At 27.0% G+C, this 24,267-nt stretch overlaps 1 protein-coding gene across 1 annotated transcript; it reads left to right on the top strand.

The window, feature by feature from the left end:
* On the top strand, positions 1-24,256 carry LOC135931523 (tRNA-dihydrouridine(16/17) synthase [NAD(P)(+)]-like). Its single transcript, XM_065468697.1, has 8 exons — positions 1-131; positions 10,204-10,336; positions 10,424-10,532; positions 19,528-19,694; positions 19,981-20,167; positions 20,553-20,697; positions 21,968-22,185; positions 24,121-24,256. Exons 1-8 carry the CDS (start codon positions 37-39, stop codon positions 24,192-24,194), a joined length of 1,128 nt encoding a protein of 375 aa, XP_065324769.1. The 5' UTR covers positions 1-36; the 3' UTR covers positions 24,195-24,256.
* The last annotated feature ends 11 nt before the right edge of the window (positions 24,257-24,267 follow it).

Below are 24,267 nucleotides of genomic sequence, written 5' to 3' on the forward strand. Positions count from 1 at the left end.
TGTAATGCAATTTTCTAACAAATAGGCTCGTCTATAATGAGTCAAGATCCATGGGAATTTTGGAAGTACAAACTTAAATCGCCAAAATATGTATCTGCCCCAATGGTCGATATGAGTGAATTGCCATTTAGGTTACTCATATTACGATAAGTTGTTATTAATTTATAAAATTAATTAATAATATTCAATTAAGTAAATATATAATTATCAAATTATATATTTTGTATTCAAGGGTATGTAATGATAAATTAATATAGTAATTTTTACTTTTAGAATAGTATTCTTGATTTTTATTATCTTAATATAGGCTTTGCACACTTTTGACCAAACAAATGTGCTCATTTGACTAAAAAAATATTTTAACAATCAAATACTTAAAAATCTTATTTGTGAAATAATATATTGATATAATTATCAGTTTTAAGTATTTATGGGCAACATGTTTAGATTTACCCATTCATTTAATACATTCTAATTCTAACCTCTGAAGGAAATTTAGAGGCAAATTGCTCTTACCCATCCAATTCATAATAACATTAATTAAAAAAATCATTTTTAAACTTAAATATTTTATGGGAAATCCTGTAAATTTTCCTATGTTAAGAAATTTTCTAAGACATTAATATCAATTTTTTAAATATGGTACATATAAAATTTTACTTGACATTGACATAAATTTATATAAAATTCAAAATAACATGATTAAAATGTATAAACAAATAAATATCTACTAATTAAATTAATAGTTAAAGTATGGTTGAGAAATTAAGAATATGAAATCAAAATTTTTCTATACAAACTAAGGTGATATATATTAGAGTTTTGCAAGACATAACCTAGTTTAAGGTGGGTTATCATAAATACTTTAATGGTTTATATTTTTTTGCTATTTTAAATTTAATCAATGATATCTATAAATCATGATTTGATTAGTTATGTTAAATTTTTAAAATATTATTTGGCATCTCTCTTTTCTAATGGCATTAAAAAATAATTTTTAATTTCATTAATTTTTACAAAAATCAAACTTTTAATTTAAAAATAGGATGTAAAATTAGTACCACCTTTTTTATAATACATTTTTTAAATTTAAAAAACTGGATCAATTTGTACTCGATTTGTAGCTTTTTAAACTCGATTTTCACCATTACCGTTTTCCAGATATTGCCCGATAAAAATATGATGTCAAAAATAAAAAAATCTAATTTTTTTTATTAGTAAGTGACCTTCTTTCCTACATAATTTTAAATTTATTTTTAATGTCAAAATTTAAATGGCAAATATCTGGAAAATGGTGATGTATAAATCAAACTGAAAAAGATACAAATCTGTCTAATTGATAAACTAGTATAGTTAAATGTCACAATTTGAAACAGATTTAAAAAACGAATGACTCAATTCAGGTCGGAAAAATGTTGCCTAAGCCTCGAGATTTTGTTTATTGATTTCCAAACCTTTCTCCTATCTATGAGCAAAATCATCATGCCTGTGTAATATTTTTCTGGAAAAAATATTGAGTAGCCGTTTTTATTGAGCCATTTAGCAGCACTAAGATAAACCATCAAAAATCTAAAATGGCTGTGCCAACTTCACAGGCAGGGTTGCCATGTCTCCCCCCATCAGTGGGAGTCTCCCACAATTTTTTAGTTTACCCACATACATCTCACTCCCACAAAACTCCCACAATTAGAAATCTCCCACAATTTTTTAATTTCTCCCACAATTTTTTTTTTAGCATTTTAATGTTTTTAAATATTTAACGACTCCAAAATAAGTGCTAACTTTACTTATGGTAGGACAAAAATGAGCAAGGCTATCACAAATGTGTTAGGACCTGAATCCAAGAGGTCAATTCTAGACGATTTGAAAGAAGGACATCCATATGTTATTTTAACAGATGCATCAAATAAGGGAAATATTAAAACATTTCCCGATCCTTCGCTATTTCAACAAGAATAAGGGCATTTCTATAAAACTATTGAAATTTTTTTCATCCGATAGTGAAAAATCCAACGATATAGCTAACCACATTATGGTAAATATAGCTGATTCAGGGTTATCAATGAGTTGCATGTCAGCTTTCTGCGCTGATAATGCCTCTGTTAATTTTGGCAAAAATCAAAGTGTATTTACCGAATTGAGGCAGCACAATAATGAATTAATACCAATTGGCTGTATATGCCATATACTGCATAATTCTTGCAAGAAGGCAATGAATGTACTATCTGTAGATGTCGAAGTAATTGTGATGAAATGTTTTAACGAATTTAGTTCATCAACTAAAAGAGTCACTGAATTAAAAGAATTGGTGGAGTGGTCTGATTTGGAATGGTGAGAGTTGTTGCGATATGTACCTATCAGGTGGTTATCATTAATACCTGCCATCGAGAGGATTTTAAAATTTTACGAACCCTTAAAGAAATACTTCTTAAATAAAGATTTTAAAAGCTGTCCTAGAAAAATTTTTTCGAGGATGAAATGTCAGAAGCATATTTGGGATTAGTTTCACATGTAGGAAATCTACTTCATGTAGTTAATATTCAGTTGCAATCAGAAGATTCTTTATTGATAAAGATTCACAAAATCATGCTACAGCTCTGTTCATTTAAAAATAGATAATAAATTTTATGGCGCTATTGCTAAAAATATCATATTAAAATGTTCAAATATTACTATAATTAACGTATTTTTAAATGAAGCAAATATTTTTATTAAGACAATTTTAGAATATTTACAATCAAGATTTGATTTTAATAACTCTATTTACAAGTGTATAAATATTATGACCTTGGAACAGAAACCATCAATGGTTTTTGTAATTTAATAAATATATTAAAATTACCGATAGACATTGAAGCCTTGTTTGAAGAGATTGTAATTTTTTCCATTTTTTATGATTCGCCAGAATACTTAAAGTTAGATGGTCTAAAAGCAGAGGAGAAATGGGTGGAATTTTTTCGTAATAACGATAAATCCCCATGCTTGGAAAAAATTTGCGAGTATGTTTTCTCATTACCTCATTCTAATGCCTCATCGGAGCGCATTTTTAGCCTGATGAGGACTGCCTGGAGAAAGGAGAGAAATCGAATAGCTTTAACAACATTAGAGGCCGAGTTAATGGTTAAACAAAATTATAAAATGTCATGCCAGGAATTTTATAAATATCTTAATAACGACGGTAAACGTTTAGTTCCATTATTTAAATCTCAAATAAAATATAATTAACTATAAATATTTGACTTTCTATATTTTATAAAATCTTATTTATACATTTGCATAAAATCAAATTTTATTTTTTACATTGTAAAATTAATATTTTGAATATTTTGGCAAATCATAAAAATAAAGAAGCATTACAATCTCCTCAAACATGACATCATATTAAATCTTATTAATAATTATCCGATAATAGTAATAATATTCTTACTTTGGTATTTCTGCAGCATAATTTAGTGAACCTTTATTAAATTATATTCTTCTGATTGCAACTGCATATTAACAGCATATAGTAGATTTCCTAGATGTAAAATTCCTAAATATACTTTTGCCATTTATTTTTGAAAATTTTTTTCAAAATATTAGGACTGCTTTTATAATCTATTTATTTTTTAAAGGTTTGTAAAATTTTAAAATTCTACGATGGCGCGTATTAGAAGGAACCTGCCAACCAACATTATGCTGACTCAATTCTGTAAATACACTCTGGATTTTGCCAAATTCACTGAGGAATTATCAGATCAGAAAGCTGCCATGCAATTCATTGGCAATGCCAAATCTGCCATATTTACCATTATATATGGTTAGCTATGTCTTTGGATATTTCATATCATGAGAAATTTTTTAAAATAGTTTTATTGAAATGACATTAATTTTGTTGAAATAGGGGAGGATCAAGGGAAATGTTTTGATATCTCCTTATTAGATGCATCTGTTAGAATTGCATATGTTTGCACATCTTTCAAATCGTCAAGAATTGACCTTCTGGATTTATATCCTAAAACATTGATGATAGCCTTGCTCATTTGTGTTCTACAAAGTATACTTTTCATTTATATTAGTCGTTAAATATTATGGGGAAAGATTCTACCAACATTGTGATGTTAAGTAGCTCTCTGAATGTTGTACTGCATGATAGGTATTTACCATTTCCGCAACTGTAGTTGCATCTGTATTATTTCTTATTTTTGAAGAATATTTTTGTTTTGCAATAGATGTTGATAGACTGCCCTGTACTGATTTATGCTTTGAAGATTTTTGATGCCTCAAAATATCATATTCCCTTCCCCCATTGGATTAACGAAATACTGTAGAACAACTTTCCCGCACTGATTATAATTATTTTTTACATTGTAAATTTAAAATTGTTTGTTTTTTTATAAAATTTTATCTTGTTTACATTCTTTTGTATTTAAAAAAGATCGTTGGTTATTATTTTTAAACAAAATTAATTTATTATTTTTAAACAAAATTAATTTATTATTTTTAACAAAATTAATTTATTATTTTTAACAAAATTAATTTATTATTTTTAAACAAAATTAATATATTATAATAAATCAATATGTTATTTTAATAATAAAGATAGTATTTAAGAAATTTTGTGTCGTACTATAATTACCTATTTTGAAAAATAGTTGCGTATTTTATTTTGGAAAATTGTTACCTATTTTATTTTGAAAAAGAGTTGGATATTTTATTTTGATCAAATTTTTTTTTTTTAGCAATTTTCATATTTCTCCCACAATTTATATATTACTCCCACAAAATACCGAATTTCTCCCACAATTTGAAAATTTTGACCTGGCAACCCTGTTCACAGGCCCATGTTGCTCCACCATTTTTTAATCACATTTTTTAAATTTAAAAAATGGGATCAATTTTTACCCGATTTCTATTGTTTTAAAATTGATTTGTATTGTTACCATTTTCCAGATATTGATCTTTAATTTTCAAAGCCAAAATTAAAAAAATTTTGAAATAGGTTTTTTAATAGAAAGAGCTAGATAACCTTTTTTAAGGTACAAATCCACACAATAGATAAACCAGCAAAAATCTACTCCTTCCTAATGATGATGTAAAATCATTTATATATTAATTTAAAAATAAGAATGTAGTACCATTTGCTTATTGGGTTAACTCATATCTTGTATGATATTCAGAAATCATATATTTTCATCAATATTTTGTTACTTTTGCCTTCACTTGTTTTCTTGCCAATTTAACCATAAAAATAAATCTTTGTAATTTTTTGACAATTATTTTTCTCATATTTCTTTTTTATCAAATATACTTGCACGTCCTAAAATATTCATATTCTAAATTTTTTTAAACATCACATACCTTTAAGACTTTTTTAAACCAAGTAATACTTTAAATTAGAGATATGCAAAAGTAGGACCAAGCCAGGTTTGGGCCTATTTTTTTAAAAAGAAATCGGGCTGGGCTGGGCTTAATATTTTTTTAAAAAATGTGGGTCGGGTCAGGCTTTGGAAATGTTTTTTAATGTATTTAAATTTATCAATTTTATGTTGAATTTTTAATGTAAAATAAAAATATTAGATTTTATTTATAGAAACTAGATGACAATAATTTATTTTGAGTAATTATAAAAATTAATTTCTATATTTAAATAAATTCGAGCTGGGCCGGTAAATTTTTTTAAAAATTTTTTGGGCCAGGCTTGAAAAATTAGGCCCGATGCAGATCACTACTTTATATATTGATTTTTTCCAACCAATCCTTTTAACAGAACTCTTCAGACTTTATAAAAAACAACCAAATAATATTTAAAATATTTATCTCCACTCACATTATATTTATTATTATAAAGATCATTTCAGCAAACTTTTATTGCTATAATTTCTCAATAATTTTTTATAAACATTTATTAATATTTTTCGTTTCCAATCACATTAAATATACCTTCTTGCTAGATTCTCAAGATATTGAATATTTTTTTCCCATATTCGATATTTAATCATTTATTCCTCATCCTCTTCGCGATCATATACTGGTAATTCCATGACAAATCGACCAACGATTCGGCCGACCATCTCAAAAATGAATGAAACTTGGTATGTTAGTTATTTATGTTGTAAATGTTAATAAAACCCAAATTTTAGAGTGCTAGCTCAACCAAGTCCAAAGATATACGCCTTCAAAGTCGAAAATCGCGAAGTGCGTGATTTCATTAAATCTTGTTATTTTAAATAATATTTAAGATAGAGTTACAAATTATATATCATTTTATAGCCCTTAAAATTTTACGTTGGAAAATATAAAGAAAAAATTAAAAAATTTAAAGTGTTTTCTTATATTCGGTAAAAATAAAAAAATTAACATTAGGAAGGGATTTTTTTGGGTGTTAATTCACTAAAAATGTTTATTACCTTTATATTAAACGGTTTATAAAAAAATCTCGATAGCCATTTTTGTTTTTTTAATTTTATTTGATTTTTATAAATAAAAAAAGGCAATATAGATGGCGTTATATTAATTTTTTTTTATAATATGTAATTTTTAATAAAAATATTAATAGTGTTGTGATTAAAATTAAAAAATCAATTCAGTATAACCAATAATGATGTCCTGGGGCGATATGTAAGCAGTCAGCCGATATAGATATGATTTTATTAGGACGCTATATTGTAAAATAAACATATTTTAAAATTTTATACACAAACAATATAAAAATAAATACCTCTTGTTTTAATCTAATCCCATTTTGTGCTTATTAATAGAATTTCTTGAGACGATAATTTGTAGGTTCGTCCTATCACTGTAATAGAATCTACTACTGTTATTATTTGATTAATGGGTAACCATATATTTTCCGCAATTGTGGAGTAAAAGAAGGATGGTGATGTTCCATGGGGATGTAAAAAGGAAATATATATATCCTCTCTTTTTTAGTATTGTGGCTAACCACCAAAAATCGTCATAAACACATGTTACGAATCCTTTAATATCGGCAAAAGACAAATTATCGGCATTTGAGATATTGTTAATTTGAAAGTTCTCTGCATATGAATATATTTTTGATTTAAGTTTACATAAACTCAAAGGAAATACAGCATGTATTTCCCGAGTTCCTGGAATGGGACGAGATAAATTGAATCTTTCTCATAGTTTAATCTCTTGTAAATTGTATTGTTCGTTGGTTATATATGTAATATTTACTGATGGCATGTTTTGTTTTGCAAATTGATATAAATCAACTGGCGTTAAAATGTGTCCAGAACTGATGTGCTGAAGGCTTGAACACGCTGCTAATCTTTTCATGTTCCGTCAAGGCCGTCACATGGACCTTTTCCATGGGATGTAGCTGAAAAATGTCATTCAGCTGCTACACCAAAATCTGATTCATGATAACACAGATTTATAAAAAAAATTCTGTTTTTATATTGCGCAGCTGATCTGTCAGAGCAGTAATATATTTTGTTTGGCTTTTTGCTGAATTGTTGGTCAAAAATTTTATCATTTTAGTCTGGTATAAATGTACTGCAATAACATTATGTTGAAGTGACTCTGATATTACCATATAATTAAGGTTTTCTATATTGCCCTTATTATTATAATATGCTATCATAGGATGGATAGTGGCTTGATTATTATTTAGTAGGAATCCTTTAACCTATCTTGGATTATAAATGCATAATTTTCAGAGAAATCACAAATTATCATAAATTCATTTGGTTGTAAAAAATGTTTAAGTTTTGAAATATGATGATTGATTGGTAGCGATGATAGGAATAAAAAAATAAAATAAGCTGATAAAATCGCTATTTTCAAATAATAACGATAGTAGATCCATACAATGAAAGGATATATCTACAAATTATGGCCTTAGGAATTTCTATTAATAAGCACAAAATTATAATAGTTTGAATATAAAATTTTAAAATATGTTTATTTTACAATATAGCGACAATAAAATAATATCTGTATGGGCTGCCTGCTTAAATATCGCCCCAGGACATCATTCTTGGTTATACTCAATTGAGTTTTTAATTTTAATCACAATACTATTGATATTTTTATTAAAAATTATATATTATAAAATAATTATTATAACGCCATCTATATTACATTTGTTTATTTATAAAAATAATAAAAATTCAAATAAAATTAAAAAAACAAAAATGGCTATCGAGATTTTTTATTAAATCGTTTAATATAAAGGTAATAAACATTTTTAGTGAATATTAACACCCCAAAAAAATCCCTTCCTAACAATGTTAATTCTTTATTTTTATTTTACCGGAAATAAGAAAACACTTGAAATTTTTTAATATTTTCCAACGTAAAATTTTAAGGGCTATAAAATGATATATAATTTGTAACTCTATCTTAAATATTTTTTAAAATAACAATATTTAATGAAATCACGCACTTCGCGATTTTCGACTTTGAAAGCGTATATCTTTGGATCTGGTTGAGCTAGCACTCTAAAATTTTGATTTTATTAATATTTACAACATAAATAACTAACATGCCAAGTTTCATTCATTTTTGATGGTCGGCCGAAAATCTCGTTTTTTTGGTCGATTTGACGTGGAATCACCCATACTTCAGCAACATCATTCTACCCTTGATAATCTTTGTTTATTTTATATAAACATTTATGTGTTAGCCTTAATTTTATTTTGTTTCTTAAATTTATAAAGTATTCTAAGTTCCACTATTTAGTAAACTGACTATTTGTCTAAAAGCGATATCTACTTCTTTTTCATTAATCTATTTTTAAATAAAAACAGGTCTTTAAAAATTATTTTCATAAATATTCCCAATCAAATTTAATCGACCTTCTTTTTTTAAAAAAATATTACTACATTTTATTAATTACCTTTATGTTCCTAATTAACATCTTTACTAGCCTAAAAAAAATATAAATAATATCCTACTCAATTTTAAAAATAATTTTTAAGAATTTTACACTGAATTTAACTGATTTTTATCAGTCTTGATTTGTCATCAATGTTGAGAAAATAGCACGGAAAGGAGACTAGTTAATACCTTTTTATCACATCAAAAACTAATTTAATTAATATTATATACTAATAAAAGGAAAATTGTAAGGTAAAGAAATCGATATAAAACATTTTCACGAAAAAATTATTACACTCATATTATATGAACTATATTACTATTACAATTTTAATCTCAAATTAATAGAATATATAATCCGCGTATGAATATTATAATAGATAATAAGTAAAAAATTGAGTATATATATCAGAGACTTGCAGAGGTACCATTTGCACGGTCTAGCCCGGATTTTTTTTTAGATTTTTTTTCAGCTTTATAGCTAATAATGAGAATTAAAACATTTGGTTTCAAAATATATGGCCCGGCTCGGGTATTTTTTAAAAAAAGATTTATGCTCGGCCCGGGTATTTTTAAAAAAGATCATTTTAGGCCTGGTCCGGCGGGTATATTTAAAAACATTATAATACGGGCCAGCCTTAGGACCCGGTCTGGAGGTCTCTGATATATATTATGTATGTCAAATTCAACAATAAAATAAATTGAAAATAAATAATAAAAATAAAAATGAATGGATAACAAATAGATATATATATATATAAGTGATCGAATTTTCTTTTGTATATTATAATTTTTTTTAACTTTTAAATTATTAAAAACTTCGATTTCGATAATTTCTATAAAAACTATGTCATAATTCTTGATTATATTTGTAAATAAGTCCTGTGTGGAAGCTCTATCGATCCCAATATAGATTGGTATTATTTTAGCGGTGGAAGTTGACTCCACCTATAATATCTCAAAACTGATGGTAGAAATCGAACTGAAACGGTACAAATCCGTCCAACGGATAAACCATCAAAAATCTAAAATGACGGGGCCAATTTATAATTTTGCATATTTTGATCCCTAATGTCTCCTAAAATATAAGATCCATGATGCTAAAATTTGATCAATGCTTTAGTTCCCTTGTACCTTAATTTTTATATAAAATTTTACCTAAATCTCAAGGAATGAATCCCATAAACGTAATTTTGTAATTACATTAACCTGGTGATAGAATATTTATTCCTCTTAATATTACACAACACATCTTTTATAAACATATTTGATGAAATTTCGTCAAATTAAATGGTGCATAAATAATTTTTACTTAACAATTGTTTAAGATAGTTTCTCCTCTATTAAGATAGATAAAAATATTTTGAAAACCTTTAGGCTTTTGACACGTAAGTACGATTCGGATTTATGTTACAGTCCCATGCTTCATTCATCTAAGTTTAGCAAAGAACCTAGGTATCGGAAAGACATGTTCTCAACTTGCGTAGAAGATAGCCCTTTAATCGTTCAGGTTACATTGATTTACTCATCTCGTTTCTATTTTTCCTCTTATCACCTCTTAATTGTAACATTTTATAAATCAAATTTTGCTATTAAGTTTTGCTCTAATGATGCCGCAGATTTTTTGGCAGCCAGCTTATTGGTTCAATATCAATGCACTGCTGTAGATCTAAACTTGGGTTGCCCGCAAAAGATAGCTAAGAGAGGTTTTTTAAAAATGATTTTTTACATACATTCTGGTAAAATATTCCCAAAATGTTCTTAATGAATTTGTCTCTGGGCAAAATAGTTATTTATTAGATCATTTTATAACAATTATGTTTTAATCATGTTTGAGCACGGTCCGGTATTTGATAGGATTTAACCACTGCCTTTGAATAAAAGACCGGTCCAGACCGTAGTCCCAAATAAAAAGACCTGTTCTTTTTGTGTTATTTTAGAAATATTTTCGTTTTTATTTATCTTATTTTATCATAAAATTAAAAAGAATCACAAATACTAAAGTAACTCCTCAAGAAAAGTAATATAAAATAAAAGCTACAGAAAAATTTATTAAACCCAACAATCGATTCCTTCTCAATCTAAGACCGATAGGACCGGACCGTTGACCTTCACTACCTAATAGTTACTTCTAATATATGATATGATATCTTACAAATAAATGTATGGATAATGGCTTTTTAGAGACTGTTCTATTTTGCTAATATCCAGTTGATAAACCGATGTTAGCTATCCGATTTTTAATAATATTATTATGGTGAATATCAATATGGAATAGAATGAACCGTATTACATAATTAAAAAATATGGTATATTTTAATAGAAGAAAAATTATATTGTTTTAAAAAAATTTCTATTATTAATTGTATCATAAATAGTGTTGTTAAAACGCCGCGACCCCGACCCAAAGTTCTGGTCGTTTTTTTCGACCTCGACCCGAGTTCAAGCCGAAAAAACGACCTCGACCCAAAATATGGGTCGTTTTTTTCGACCTCGGACTTGAAGTTTAGGTCGTTTTTTACGACTGAGACTTGAAGTTTGGTCGTTTTTTTCGACTAAGACTTGAAGTTTATTTTTTAAGGCAAATATGTTAAAATATATTTTGCAATCATGTTAAATTAAAATTTAATTGAAGATGTACCATAGGAAAGTGACAATTGTCATAATCGTCTTTTTTGAATTTTTTTAAGGCAAATGGGTAAAAATATATTTTGTAAACATGTTAAATAAAAATTTCATTGAAGATATACCTTAGGAAAGTGACAATTGTCATAATTGTCTTTTTTGAATTTTTTTTAGACAAATGGGTAAAAATATATTTTTTTAACATGTTAAATTTAAATTTCAGTGAAGATGTACCATAGGAAAATGACAATTGTCATAATCGTCATTTTTGAATTTTTTTTTCAATTTTTTTAAGGCAAATGGGTAAAAATATATTTTGTAAACATGTAAAATTTAAATTTCAGTGAAGATGTACCATAGAAAAATGACAATTGTCATAATCGTCATTTTTGAACTTTTTTCAATTTTTTTAAGGCAAATGGGTAAAAATATATTTTGTAAACATGTTAAATTAAAATTTCAGTGAAGATGTACCATAGGAAAGTGACAATTGTCATAATCGTCATTTTTGAACTTTTTTCAATTTAATTGAAGCAGATATTTAAGATGTTTACAGTATATATTTTTATCTATCTGCTTCAATTAAATTGAAAAAAGTTCAAAAATGACGATTATGACAATTGTCACTTTCTTATGGTACATCTTCACTGAAATTTAAACCTAACATGTTTACAAAATATATTTTTACCCATTTGTCTAAAAATAATTCAAAAATGACGATTATGGCAATTGTCACTTTCCTAAGGTACATCTTCAATGAAATTTTAATTTAACATGTTTATAAAATATATTTTTACCCATTTGTCTAAAAAAAATTCAAAAAAGTTCAAAAATGGCGATTATGACAATTGTCACTTTCCTAAGGTACATCTTCAATGAAATTTTAATTTAACATGTTTATAAAATATATTTTTACCCATTTGCCTTAAAAAAATTGAAAAAAGTTCAAAAATGACGATTATGACAATTGTCACTTTCCTATGGTACATCTTCACTGAAATTTAAATTTAACATGTTTACAAAATATATTTTTACCCATTTGCCTTAAAAAAATTGGAAAAAGTTCAAAAATGACGATTAGACAATTGTCACTTTCCTAAGGTACATCTTCAATGAAATTTTAATTTAACATGTTTACAACAAAATATATTTTTACCCATTTGCCTTAAAAAAATTCAAAAATGACGATTATGACAATTGTCACTTTCCTATGGTACATCTTCAATGAAATTTTATTTTAACATGTTTATAAAATATATTTTTACCCATTTGTCTAAAAAAAATTGAAAAATGTTCAAAAATGACGATTAAGACAATTGTCACTTTCCTATGTTACATCTTCACTGAAATTTTAATTTAACATGTTTGCAAAATAAATTTTTACACATTGCCTTTAAAAAAATAAACTTCAAGTCTGAGTCGAAAAAAACAACCAAGCTTCAAGTCTGAGTCGAAAAAACGACCTAAACTTTAAGTATGAGTCGAAAAATACGACCCATATTTTGGGTCGAGGTTGTTTTATTCGGCTTGGACTCGGGTCGAGGTCGAAAAAAACGACCCATATTTTGGGTCGAGGTCGTTTTTTTCAGCTTGGACTCGGATCGAGGTCGAAAAAAACCACCCATATTTTGGGTCGAGGTCGTTTTATTCGGCTTGGACTCGGGTCGAGGTCGAAAAAAACGACCCATATTTTGGGTCGAGGTCGTTTTTTTCGGCTTGAACTCGGGTCGAGGTCGAAAAAACGATTCAAAATTTGGGTTAGCTCTATTCGAGCCGACTCGGCTAAGCCGATTAACAACACTAATCATAAATAATTTTTATAGGATTTCAATTTTACGTGATCAACCGATAACCTATATTTAAAATATAAATGATCAGGCAGATAAAATTTCACTTAATATTTAATTTAATATAAATAAAACACTTATATTTTTTAACACAATATATTAGGCATGAGGTCACTTCAGATCAAATCAATCACTTTACAGTTTGACCATCTCAGATTTTGTTAAAATTTGGTATATAAATTAATGAAGTGTTGTAATTGACGAATCCAAAATATTAGCCATTTAACTTTACTAGAACCGGGGATATAGGCTCTCAATGCTCCGCTTGGTCATTTTTCGAAAAAAATTATTTTTAAAAATTGGGATGACTTTAATATTAGATGCACTATATATATCTATCATGGCTCATTTTATAGCCCTATGTAAACTTTTCCACATATTTTAAATAAAATTAATATTAATTTATAAATTTTTTTTAAAATTGCAGTCAAAAATTTGTAATTTTTAAAATGTTAGTATAAATTTTTTTTCCATTCAGATTTTGTAAAGAGTATCAAGAACTAGTGCTGTAAACATTTCTAAAAAATCGAACGCGTTCAACGTTTATTGACAAAAATCGAACGCGTTTACGTTCAAGTTCACTTTTTAAAAAAAGGAACGCGTTCACATTCATGAACCGTTCAAAATTTTATGATAAATTTTTTTAATTTAATATAAATAAACCTATATTTTTTAATACAATATATTAGCCATGTTAAAATATAATATAGTTTTATTTTGATAATATAATTATAAATATAATATAATATAGCGAATAAAAAGATATTTTTATTTATAAAAAATTTTTCTTATTAAATTTTAATAAGAATTGTTTTCAAAATATTTATCTGATAGATAGGAACACTTGGCAGTTAATACGGCATTATACTAAAAACGCGCTCTACAGGGGCAGATGAGGGGATTGCGGTATTATACTTAATAACAGCTCTTTTAACGCGGAGAATTAATTAAAAACATTTATTGTTTTGTTATTTGCTTCAAAAAATTGAGATAAGTTATCCTCCTCCAATCCATTCTCTACTTCCTCGACAAAAAAAGGATATCACGAAATTAACAGTTCTCTAGGGTTTTCAAAGCATTCTTTTCAATAACGCTATTAGTTTATTTTTAATAGCTCCGTTCTGTGGAAGTTTTATCCATGGCCATTGAAGTTTGAATGCTGGATGTATAATTGCAGAAAGAACATATTGATCTTTATATATTTTAAAATAACTATTTATTGTTGGGGTCAAATATCCCAAATGCATTATTTCTTCAAATTTAATGATTTTACTAAGTTATATTATATAAATAAAATATATTACAATCAAATGTCGTTTTAAATTAGAACCTGAATTTGACAATATTATACTTTTTGGCCACATTTTACACTTAGTGAGCATTGAATTAGTTCCTTCAATATAGGATGTTACTGTAAAACATTTATCATATTTGGTCATGGTAATGATAATTCATCTTATTTTGGATTCAGAATCAGATGATGAGGATTAAATAATAATATCCATGCTTATGCTAATTTATTAAATTAAAATATAAACAATAATATTCAAATTAATAAACTGTGTTAAAAAAATTGAAATGTGAAAAGGAAATACATAGCCGATTAAAAAATATAAATAATAATTTTTTTTAAAAAAAATCGGAAATATTAAATTTTTCAAATAAATAAAAATAAAAAGTATTTTTAAAATTGAACGAACGTTAAATTCGAACGCGTTCGTCATAAAAAAGGAACGCGTTCACGTTCAAAGTTCATCAAAAATAAAAGGAACGCCGTTCATCATTTTTTATAAAAAAACGAACGCGTTCAACAACACTACCAAGAACTGTTCATATAAAAATTTTCAGAGTAGTAAAAAGTTAAGTAGATAAAATGCTTAAAATGAAAATACCTCTAGATGGCGTTAATAGTTTTAAATAACTTAAAACTTTATTTCTGAAAATATAAGTCAATCTACCTTTTTAATATTCCATAATATAATGTTTGTAAATCGCATTTTGGCACAAAAATAAAACCGCTAGATGCCTCAAATTTAAAAAAATATCTAATTATGATTTAAATTTCATTGTTTGGTAATATGTGATTTTTCTGAAAATTATTTTCATACTTTAAGAGGAAGTACAATTGGGCCACTTACCAGGTCACCCTACATCCCTTTGTAATATATTATAAGGTTAATAATTAATAATCATATAAGTATGTTGCCATATCCGAGTCGCTTGAACATAATACCTTCTTATTTTATTTATTTCAAAAAAAATTAATAAACTTTTAAAAAATTACTTTTTATCAGAGCCTAAATACATTTATTATTATTCCGATGGGTCCGCGGCTCAATATAAAAGCGAAATATTTCATAAATTTGCTTTATCATCAGTTAGGCCTCGCTATCTCAACAGAATGGCATTTCTTTGCTACTGCGCATGGGAAAAGTGCTTGCGATGGAATAGGGGGAACTGTGAAACGCTAGGCTGTACGGGCCAGTTTATAACGACCTTATAAAAATCAAATAAAATCTCCTTGCGATTTCTTTAAATTCGCTTATACATCCCATGAAGAATACCTAGAGAAGAAGAATTTTTAAAGGATCGGTTTTGAAAAGCTCGTTCCTTTTCTGGAACTCAAAAAATTCATGCAGTTTATCCTGTTAGCTTATCACAAATAATTACGAAAAAATATTTCAGTGCTGTTCAAACCACACCATAAATATTCAGAATAGGCGAGATATCAACCAATGATATAAAAGGGTATGTAACATGTTTTTATGATAATGAATGGTGGGTGGCCTATATTATAGCAATTATTAGCGCTGATGTGGTAAAGGTAATATTTTTACACACTAATGGACCTTTTAATTCCTTTTATTATCCTTCAATGCCTGATATTCTTATTCTTACGAAAAATGATATTCTAAATGTCTTCAACCTTTTGACCACTAACAGGAAGAACTTATAATTTAAGTCGTAAAGAATCCGAAATGACCATATACATATTAAATTTAAGGAAATCAATATAACTAAGCTTCTATACTATAAGTAATTTTACTATGAATTCATTCAATAAATATTATCGAACAAATAAAAACATCTATTGACATATTTTACAAAAATGAGGTTCTTATCTAATTTAAATTACTTGCGTTATCTAGCGGAAATTTTATTTTTGTGCCAAGATGCGATTTTATTCAACAAATATTATATTATGGAATATTAAAAAAAGGTAGATTTACTTATATTTTCAAAAATAAAGTTTTAAGCTATTTAAAATTATTAACGCCATCTAGCGGTTTATTTATTTTAAGCATTTTCCTACTTAATTTTTATTTTACCACTCAAATTTTTATATGAACAGTTCTTGGTACCCTTTACAAAATATCTGAAATTTGGAGAAAAAAAATTAATGCTAACATTTAAAAAAATTAATTACAAATTTCTGACCGCAATTTTAAAAAATTTAAAAATTAATTTTATTTAAAATATTTGGAAGAGTTTACTTAGAGTTATAAGATGAGCCATGATAGATAGCTATAGTACATCTAATATTAAAGTTATCCCAATTTTAAAAAATCTATTTTTTCGAGAAATGACCAAGCAGAGCGACTTTGAGACCCTATATCTCCGGTTCTAGTAGAGTTAAGGGGCTAATATGTTTGATTTCCATTACAACACTTCATTAACTTATATACCAAATTTTAGCAAAATCTTAGATGGTCGGGTTGTAAACTGATTGATTTGATATGGAAGTACCACATGTTTAAAGCTTTATTTTGATTTGTGTTCAATAGTTAAAATATGAAATCCTTGACAAAAACTTAAAGATGATAGTATTAAATTATAATTTCAATCTCACTAAAAATAAATTTTAAAGATATTATTTATATCTATGTAAATGTGAACATTTAACGATTTTTACTTTATGTATAATTATAATAATCATAATTTAATAAGCCTATCTAGGATAAATTATTGACGCGCTACTTATAGTTATATTATTTGAAATAATATATATTACAATCAAGTGTCTCTTCAAATTAGAACTTGAAGATTTTGAAACTAATATTATACTTTTTAGCACATTTTAAATTTGGTTAGGAGAAATTGGTTCCTTGAATATAGAATTTTAATATGAAGTATTTATTATATATGGGCCTATGATGACGAAATAATAACATCGATGCTTATGCTAAACTATAAAATATAAATAATAATATTTAAATTTAAACTATACTATAAGACAAAAATCGTGGCGGGTCAAAATAAATTCAAATGGGATAAGGGAAACAGCTGATTAAAAAATAACTTTTTTTTCTTAAACACGCTGTTTTTAAAAATCGGACCGTTTAACAACACTTCACCTTAAAGAGGGTTTTGTTACGTTTATACTAGTTATTATCCTCTTAAGACTTTCCCTTCTTTTTTTGAATGTGCAATTATCACTTTCTTGTGAATTATATTTTATTTAATCTTTATAAATATTAATTTTTTTCTTTTGAGTTAATTTGTGACACTTGAACAATGTTTCTTAATTATTATTTCTTTATATTATATTTTTGTATTATTTGACATTTTTTATAACTCTTATTGTATCATCGTAATTTTTATAAAATCTTAAAATTTTTAAAAAAATCTTTCAATATATCAGGAAAAGCTTTAATTAAATATAATTTTTCTAATAATGGTGTTTCTCCGTTACCATGGCTTCTAGTACGTTTAATCTTGTCTTATTGTGTTTATTATCCCAACTTAATTAGTTAATTTTATATTTAGCTTTTTTATGCCTAGCGATTTGATCATTTATCACGAAATTAATGTGTATTTGCTACTTATGTCTATCGGCACTTCTATAGGAACTTTGTTTATCGTTATAAGCACCTTCTATGTAATTTGTCTGGGTCTATATATATTCTTTTTGTGTTGTATTTGAGATATCATCTTGTGCTATTCTTTAATTATCTTCCTATATATCATCTATATTGTTCAATATAAACTTACCTAATTTATTCATAATTGTTATATTTATTATCATATAATTTTGTAATGATTTATTATAATTATTAGTTATCATATTCCATGCTAATTGTTTTCACAACGCCTATTATGTTATTAGGCTGTTGGGGATATCTGTTGTAGTACATTGAAAATGTTGATTGTTGTTATCATATATGTTGTTATCATATATGTTGTTATAATAAGAAAATTCGAAATTCCCTTATATAATTATTATTTTGTTGATATTGTTGTATAATGTAATGATACGTTTTTGTTAGCTTTGTCATCGATATTTTGGTTAGTGATGTTGTTGATAATCATATTCTAGTCGGTATTGATATCTATACTCGTGATAAATATTGGTCATTGTAATTATCGCGAATTTAAAAAATGGCATTATTTTTTTTGTCTATTGGAAGTTTTAGCTTGTATGGTTTCTTCTTTTCTTCCAATTTTCATGACTTTTTCTAAAGTGAGGTCCTTTTCTCTTGCCAAGGCTCTCCCTATCTCCATAAAATAGGCGGAAGTGATGACTTTTTATATGACCCTTTGACAATCCTTGAATTTACATCTAGTTTAGTCAATTGTGTAAACGTTTTCTCTTTCGATTAAGAGGCATGTTAGAATATTTTAATATTGTTATAAATCTCTTCCTCTGGAAAAAGTAATTTTAATTTTGTCTTCAACCATTCATAAGTCTCTTCAAAAATTTTGTTGTTTGACATATCGTTAGCCTGGATAATGTTCTGTTGGGTAATGAATAATAATAAAATTTTGTATTTTTCATTTCCCAAATTAGGACTTTGTTTATTGTTAGTGCCATTATTAGTTATTAATATTTATGTTATATTTTTAATTTAAAATACGCTATATATTTTCACTAATGTAATAATCAGAATGTAAAATAATATGTAAGTTGTTTTAGTTTTGGAATATATTTTTAATTACCTTTTATAATTTTACTTTAATTTATTTTATACTCTTTGATTTCATTCAAATATTAATCAGATGAAATCGTTTGGTTTTCCCACATGTGAACAAAATTATTTATAAATGATTAAGAAAAATTGGATATTAATAAATTTTTACTCTCTTTAATAAACATACTGCACCATTATATTTTTTGGTATTGGTCGATATAATGTTTGTATCAGCTAAAATAATTGAAATATTAATGACAATTTTTTTTTTATGGGCGTTAAACTGCGATAATTTTAAACTGTACCTTCTTTTCATTAAGGTCACTATGGTGCCTATATCATGGACGAATGGGAACTAATTAGCGATATAATCAAAACAGCCACCAGAAATCTTGAAACTCCCGTCACTTGTAAAATCCGAATTTATCAAGACGATTGTCGCAAATCTATTCACTATGCCCAGATGCTAGAAAAAGCTGGCTGCAAGGTAAATATGTAATAACTAACTTGATTGACTTTATTGAAAAAATAACTTTTTGGGATTATCACCCAATATAGAATCCTGTTCTCTCAAGGATGGTCAAATTATTACACAAATTGATGCCTAATTTTTAACGTTTATTTAACTTCTCATTTTCTTCGCTCACTCACAGTAACTGATTATTTTGGAGGTTCTTGTCTAAATTTGATTATGCATCATCAAATAAAAAATTAAGCTCCGACAAAGTCGGCATATGTAAATATATTGCGAAAATTGTATCTAACGTTAAAAGCTTTTAGGTGTTCATGGGCGAAGTCTGCATCAAAAGGGGTCTTTGACTGGCCCCGCTGATTGGCCCCAAATTCGGCTCGTCAAATCTCACCTGTCCATCCCTGTGATAGCAAACGGAAATATTTTGGAATACTCTGATTTGGATGAATGCATTAAAAAGACTTCCGCTGACGCCGTTATGAGTGCAGGTTTAATTGAAATTTTGCACCTTATTTTAAATTATATTTATTCATTATATTATAATGTATATTAATTAATTTAGTATTTTTGTAAATGGGTAAAAAAAAGGCACCATGTGACTAATATCATTCTTTTCACAAGTAATATGGCCGCACGTATATTAATAATTTTAGCATCTCATAAGCTAAGCACATAAATTATAGGCAGTGTTCCTTTATTTTACCCAATTACTTTTATAATTTATAAAAATTTAATCAGTTATCCTGTTTTTTGTGATGATTATGTGTTTAGTTAGGAGCATGATATTATAAAAATATTTCACATTTATTTAAAATAATATTAAAAATTACATATAATAATACCCTTTAAATAATTAATATTCATTTCACATAGAAACCATCCTCCATAACCCCGCTCTTTTTTCAGACTCGCATCCTTTCGTATGGGACATAGCCCAAGAATTTCTGGAGCTTTGTTCACGCTATCCCATCAATTTCAACCATATTCGGGCCCATTTTTTCAAGATCTTTCATTTGTGGTTATATTATATTAATTTGTCCGCCAGCCATATAATAATGAATAGTGAGCTTATATGCGAAAAAATAGTGTAATGCAATTTGCACGATTGATTCATGGCTATTATTTTAGAATATTGAGATGTTGAGTTCGTTTAGCCGAAAACCATAACCTCAGTTTATGGGGTTTTGTTTTTGAAAATATACTCGAATTTGAAGAAAGCAAACACGTGTCACAATGCCTAGCGGATTTTCCTTGGCAGGCGCCTGTAGATTAAGTCAATTTAGCCATTGCCAAACTTATATCAAAAAGTAATCGATCATACCATGTTTTTTTTAGTTAGAATCGTCCTTTTAAAAATTTATTCATACTTTTTTTAGTGGTATTAAAAAAAATTCAAAATTTTTCAGGGGGCTCGAGCCCCTGCTTCCTCCTTTATTGAATCTACTGACTAAATCCATAGGCATATAATATTTATGAAAATAAATTTACAGCTTATACAAATTTTAGTACAAATTGAAAACTGGTCATAAATGTTAATTAAATCAAAATTTATTATTTTCTGGTTCTTATCTTATCAATGTTGCTTATTAAATACTGAACGCAGTGTATAAAATATATATAAAATGTTATAATTTTATTAGGTTGATTCCAATAAATTAATTCCAAAGAAAAGAAAAAACATATTAAAATTAAATAATAATGAAATTTTGAAATGAAACTAAACTTCGGAGGTGAGAAGTTGCAAATCGTCAAAAATTATATACCAGTGTGATATGGTAAATTTTATAAAAGGATACAAACAAGATTTCTTCCCACTACTGGATAAGGGGATCCACTCGATCCACCTTTATTTTGCTTATCTAACAACATCATCCAAAATATATAAACCGATTGTAATCTCGATCTCAATTTTTGCTATTTGGATGATGCCACATTATCAGGTCATATCAGTGAAATAAATAAAGCTCTAAATCTCATTATTTTAAATTTTCAACAACAAAATTTGACCTATTATAAAAAAATGTAATCGAATTTAATGCCATAATATTAATATTTCATTTTATATTATGTTTCAAAATAAACAACATTATAAACGCCTTAATGTTAATGTATTTTCTCCGACACGCTCCTATTGATTGAGCTGACATTTAGCTATCGCAACTATACTATTTATATCGTTTACATATTCTGCGAAAATAAAATAATCCTATATACGCATTTTTAGATTATTTAATTCATCGATGATAATATTTAAACAAACCCACCCAAATTATTATTTTTAAATAAAGCCTTCCATTGCTTCCCCGCCTACGTGATAAATTGTGCTCTGCTCAAACTGACTTAGACTTACATTCTTTCATAGAATCTGTCCGTTCCGCCTTGTTTTTCCCACATGATAATGACTTGCGGGCGCGTGTACTACTCCAACAAATCAAATTGGGAAACGGAACATCTCCTTACACCTTAGATGCTGACGCTATCACAGGCCTGAATTTACTCAAACAAGGTTTGGTATTGCATTTTAGATGTTTGGTCTTTGAAGTTTTTAATTAAATCTTGAGTGTGGTAAGGTGGAAAAGATAACGTGAGTGGGCATAGCTTACTTTCATTTTAAAACTGTTATATCACTCGAATTTTTATATTAAGCTAGAGGTCTGCGATAGACGGGAACCAAAACGCCCGCCCACCTATGTTTTTTTTAATTCATCCGCCTACCCATTTATCTAAAAATTTTGTTTAACCCAGTCGCTCAATGTTTAGAAATTATTTTATTAGTTGATTTGGCTTTTTATTTTAATGTATTTTTATTTAAACTTGTAAAATATGCAATATTATGAAATGAAAAAATGGTTTTTAGTAAGTAGAAGATGTTCTTTTTATTTTATAAATTCACTCTTCCAACCCCCTCCACCCACCCACTATTTTAAAAATATTTTTAATCCGCCCGATGTTTAAAAGCCCTTCAGCCAAACCCTTAGAATTGGCGGGTTAAAAACCATGCCATTGCAGACCTCTATATTAAGCTTTGATATATTTAACCTTTATTTAGTTATGTTATATATATATAAATTTTGAAGAAATAACATTTCATAAAAAATTTATGAGAATTTTTGTAATATTTGTCTAAAATAAAGTTAAATCGCCTTCATATTTTTAATAAAAAATTCTTTTTAAAATATGTCACAACATTCATTAAAATGCATTAAAAAGTGCTATACAGGTAAATCCACCATAGAAAGGCATTTAGACGAAATATTGAATATACTTAGAATATTTAGACGAAATGCCTATCAATGAAAAATATAAGATTCTCCATTATTTCCTCCAAACAATACATATGTTCAAATAAAATGCATGAAATTTTGCAGAAATAAAAGTATAAGTAGTTGATAGGAGTAGCATTGCCGATAATCTCGATTTAGGCGCTATAAAAAAGTGGCTAAATAAAAATTTTAGCCAATATCTAGCCTCGAGATTTGGTCATAGGAGGCCAAACCTTTCAGTTATTTTAGGCATAATTGATGTATTAATTAATTTAAAGACATTCTCCAAATATTATCATTTGAAATATATGCAATAGTGTTAAATATAAATTACAATGTTAAAAAAACAAAATTATCTATTATGCTAATTATATATTAATTTTAAAACAAAACAATAAAAGTTATTTTAAATTTAATTTGAAATTTGTTTTAATACTAAATAAAAGCTAATTATATATATACCTTTGACCATCATATATTAATTTCTAAAAAAACGACCGACTTTTATTAAATCATGCACTCGCTTTCGATCTGCTATTCATCATGACCATTATCATGGAAATACCTAGTTAGCTTCAGGAAAAATCGGTCCTTCTTGGATTCGAATTTAGATCGAAGTTTAAAGTGATTTCCATAATCTACGTCTATAGCGACTGAGCCACAGACGCTACTCGAAAACAACAATTTTCTGTAATTATGAATAATTTACTACGTTATATAATATTTTAATAAAACACAGGATATCAATCATGTTCGACTCTATACAATAATTACCCATAATAAATATTGTAATGTGAAAAAACGAAATTTTATATGCCCTTGTTATGACATTATAAAATTTAGCCAAGTACATTGGCCTTTATGGCTTTTGTACTTGTATAGACTTTATTATTGTGCCAAAAATTTTGAACGTGAATAATAATATGGTGAATATATGATACATATAAACAGAAAAGGAAACAGCAATAAAGAGTATGTTGTTATAATCGCGATATTTATTTATATTTTTATAATTATGTAATAAATTTATTTTTTCGCATTCATTTTCGAAACTGTTCTGGAAACATTATCCCCGGCCTAGTTTTAAAATTTCATATTCCGTTCCTTGTCTCTGTGAAAATTTATGTTTGAACTCGAATGTGTTTTATCATACCATTTTCATAATTAATACGTACTAGATGAGGATCAATCAAGTTCAATTCTACCTCCTTGGGTGTGCCAACCTTTTATACGTCCGAATTACTTTAGTTAACGGTTAATTTATTTTTTGGAATTATTAATTACCACTGATCATTTCTATTGTTTAAATGGATATTATTATATAT

The sequence above is a fragment of the Gordionus sp. m RMFG-2023 genome, chromosome 1, assembly GCF_954871325.1.
Source record: "Gordionus sp. m RMFG-2023 chromosome 1, tfGorSpeb1-WG-v2, whole genome shotgun sequence".
NCBI lineage: Eukaryota > Metazoa > Nematomorpha > Gordioida > Chordodea > Parachordodidae > Gordionus > Gordionus sp. m RMFG-2023.

Bases quoted from the DNA above. Each gene is read 5' to 3' on its own strand.
- LOC135931523 (XM_065468697.1), top strand. From the start codon at position 37: ATGAGTCAAGATCCATGGGAATTTTGGAAGTACAAACTTAAATCGCCA. The intron at 10,337-10,423 runs GTTACATTGATT...TTTGCTATTAAG, and splicing joins ATAGCCCTTTAATCGTTCAG to TTTTGCTCTAATGATGCCGC. The intron at 20,168-20,552 runs GTTTAATTGAAA...CATTTCACATAG, and splicing joins TGACGCCGTTATGAGTGCAG to AAACCATCCTCCATAACCCC.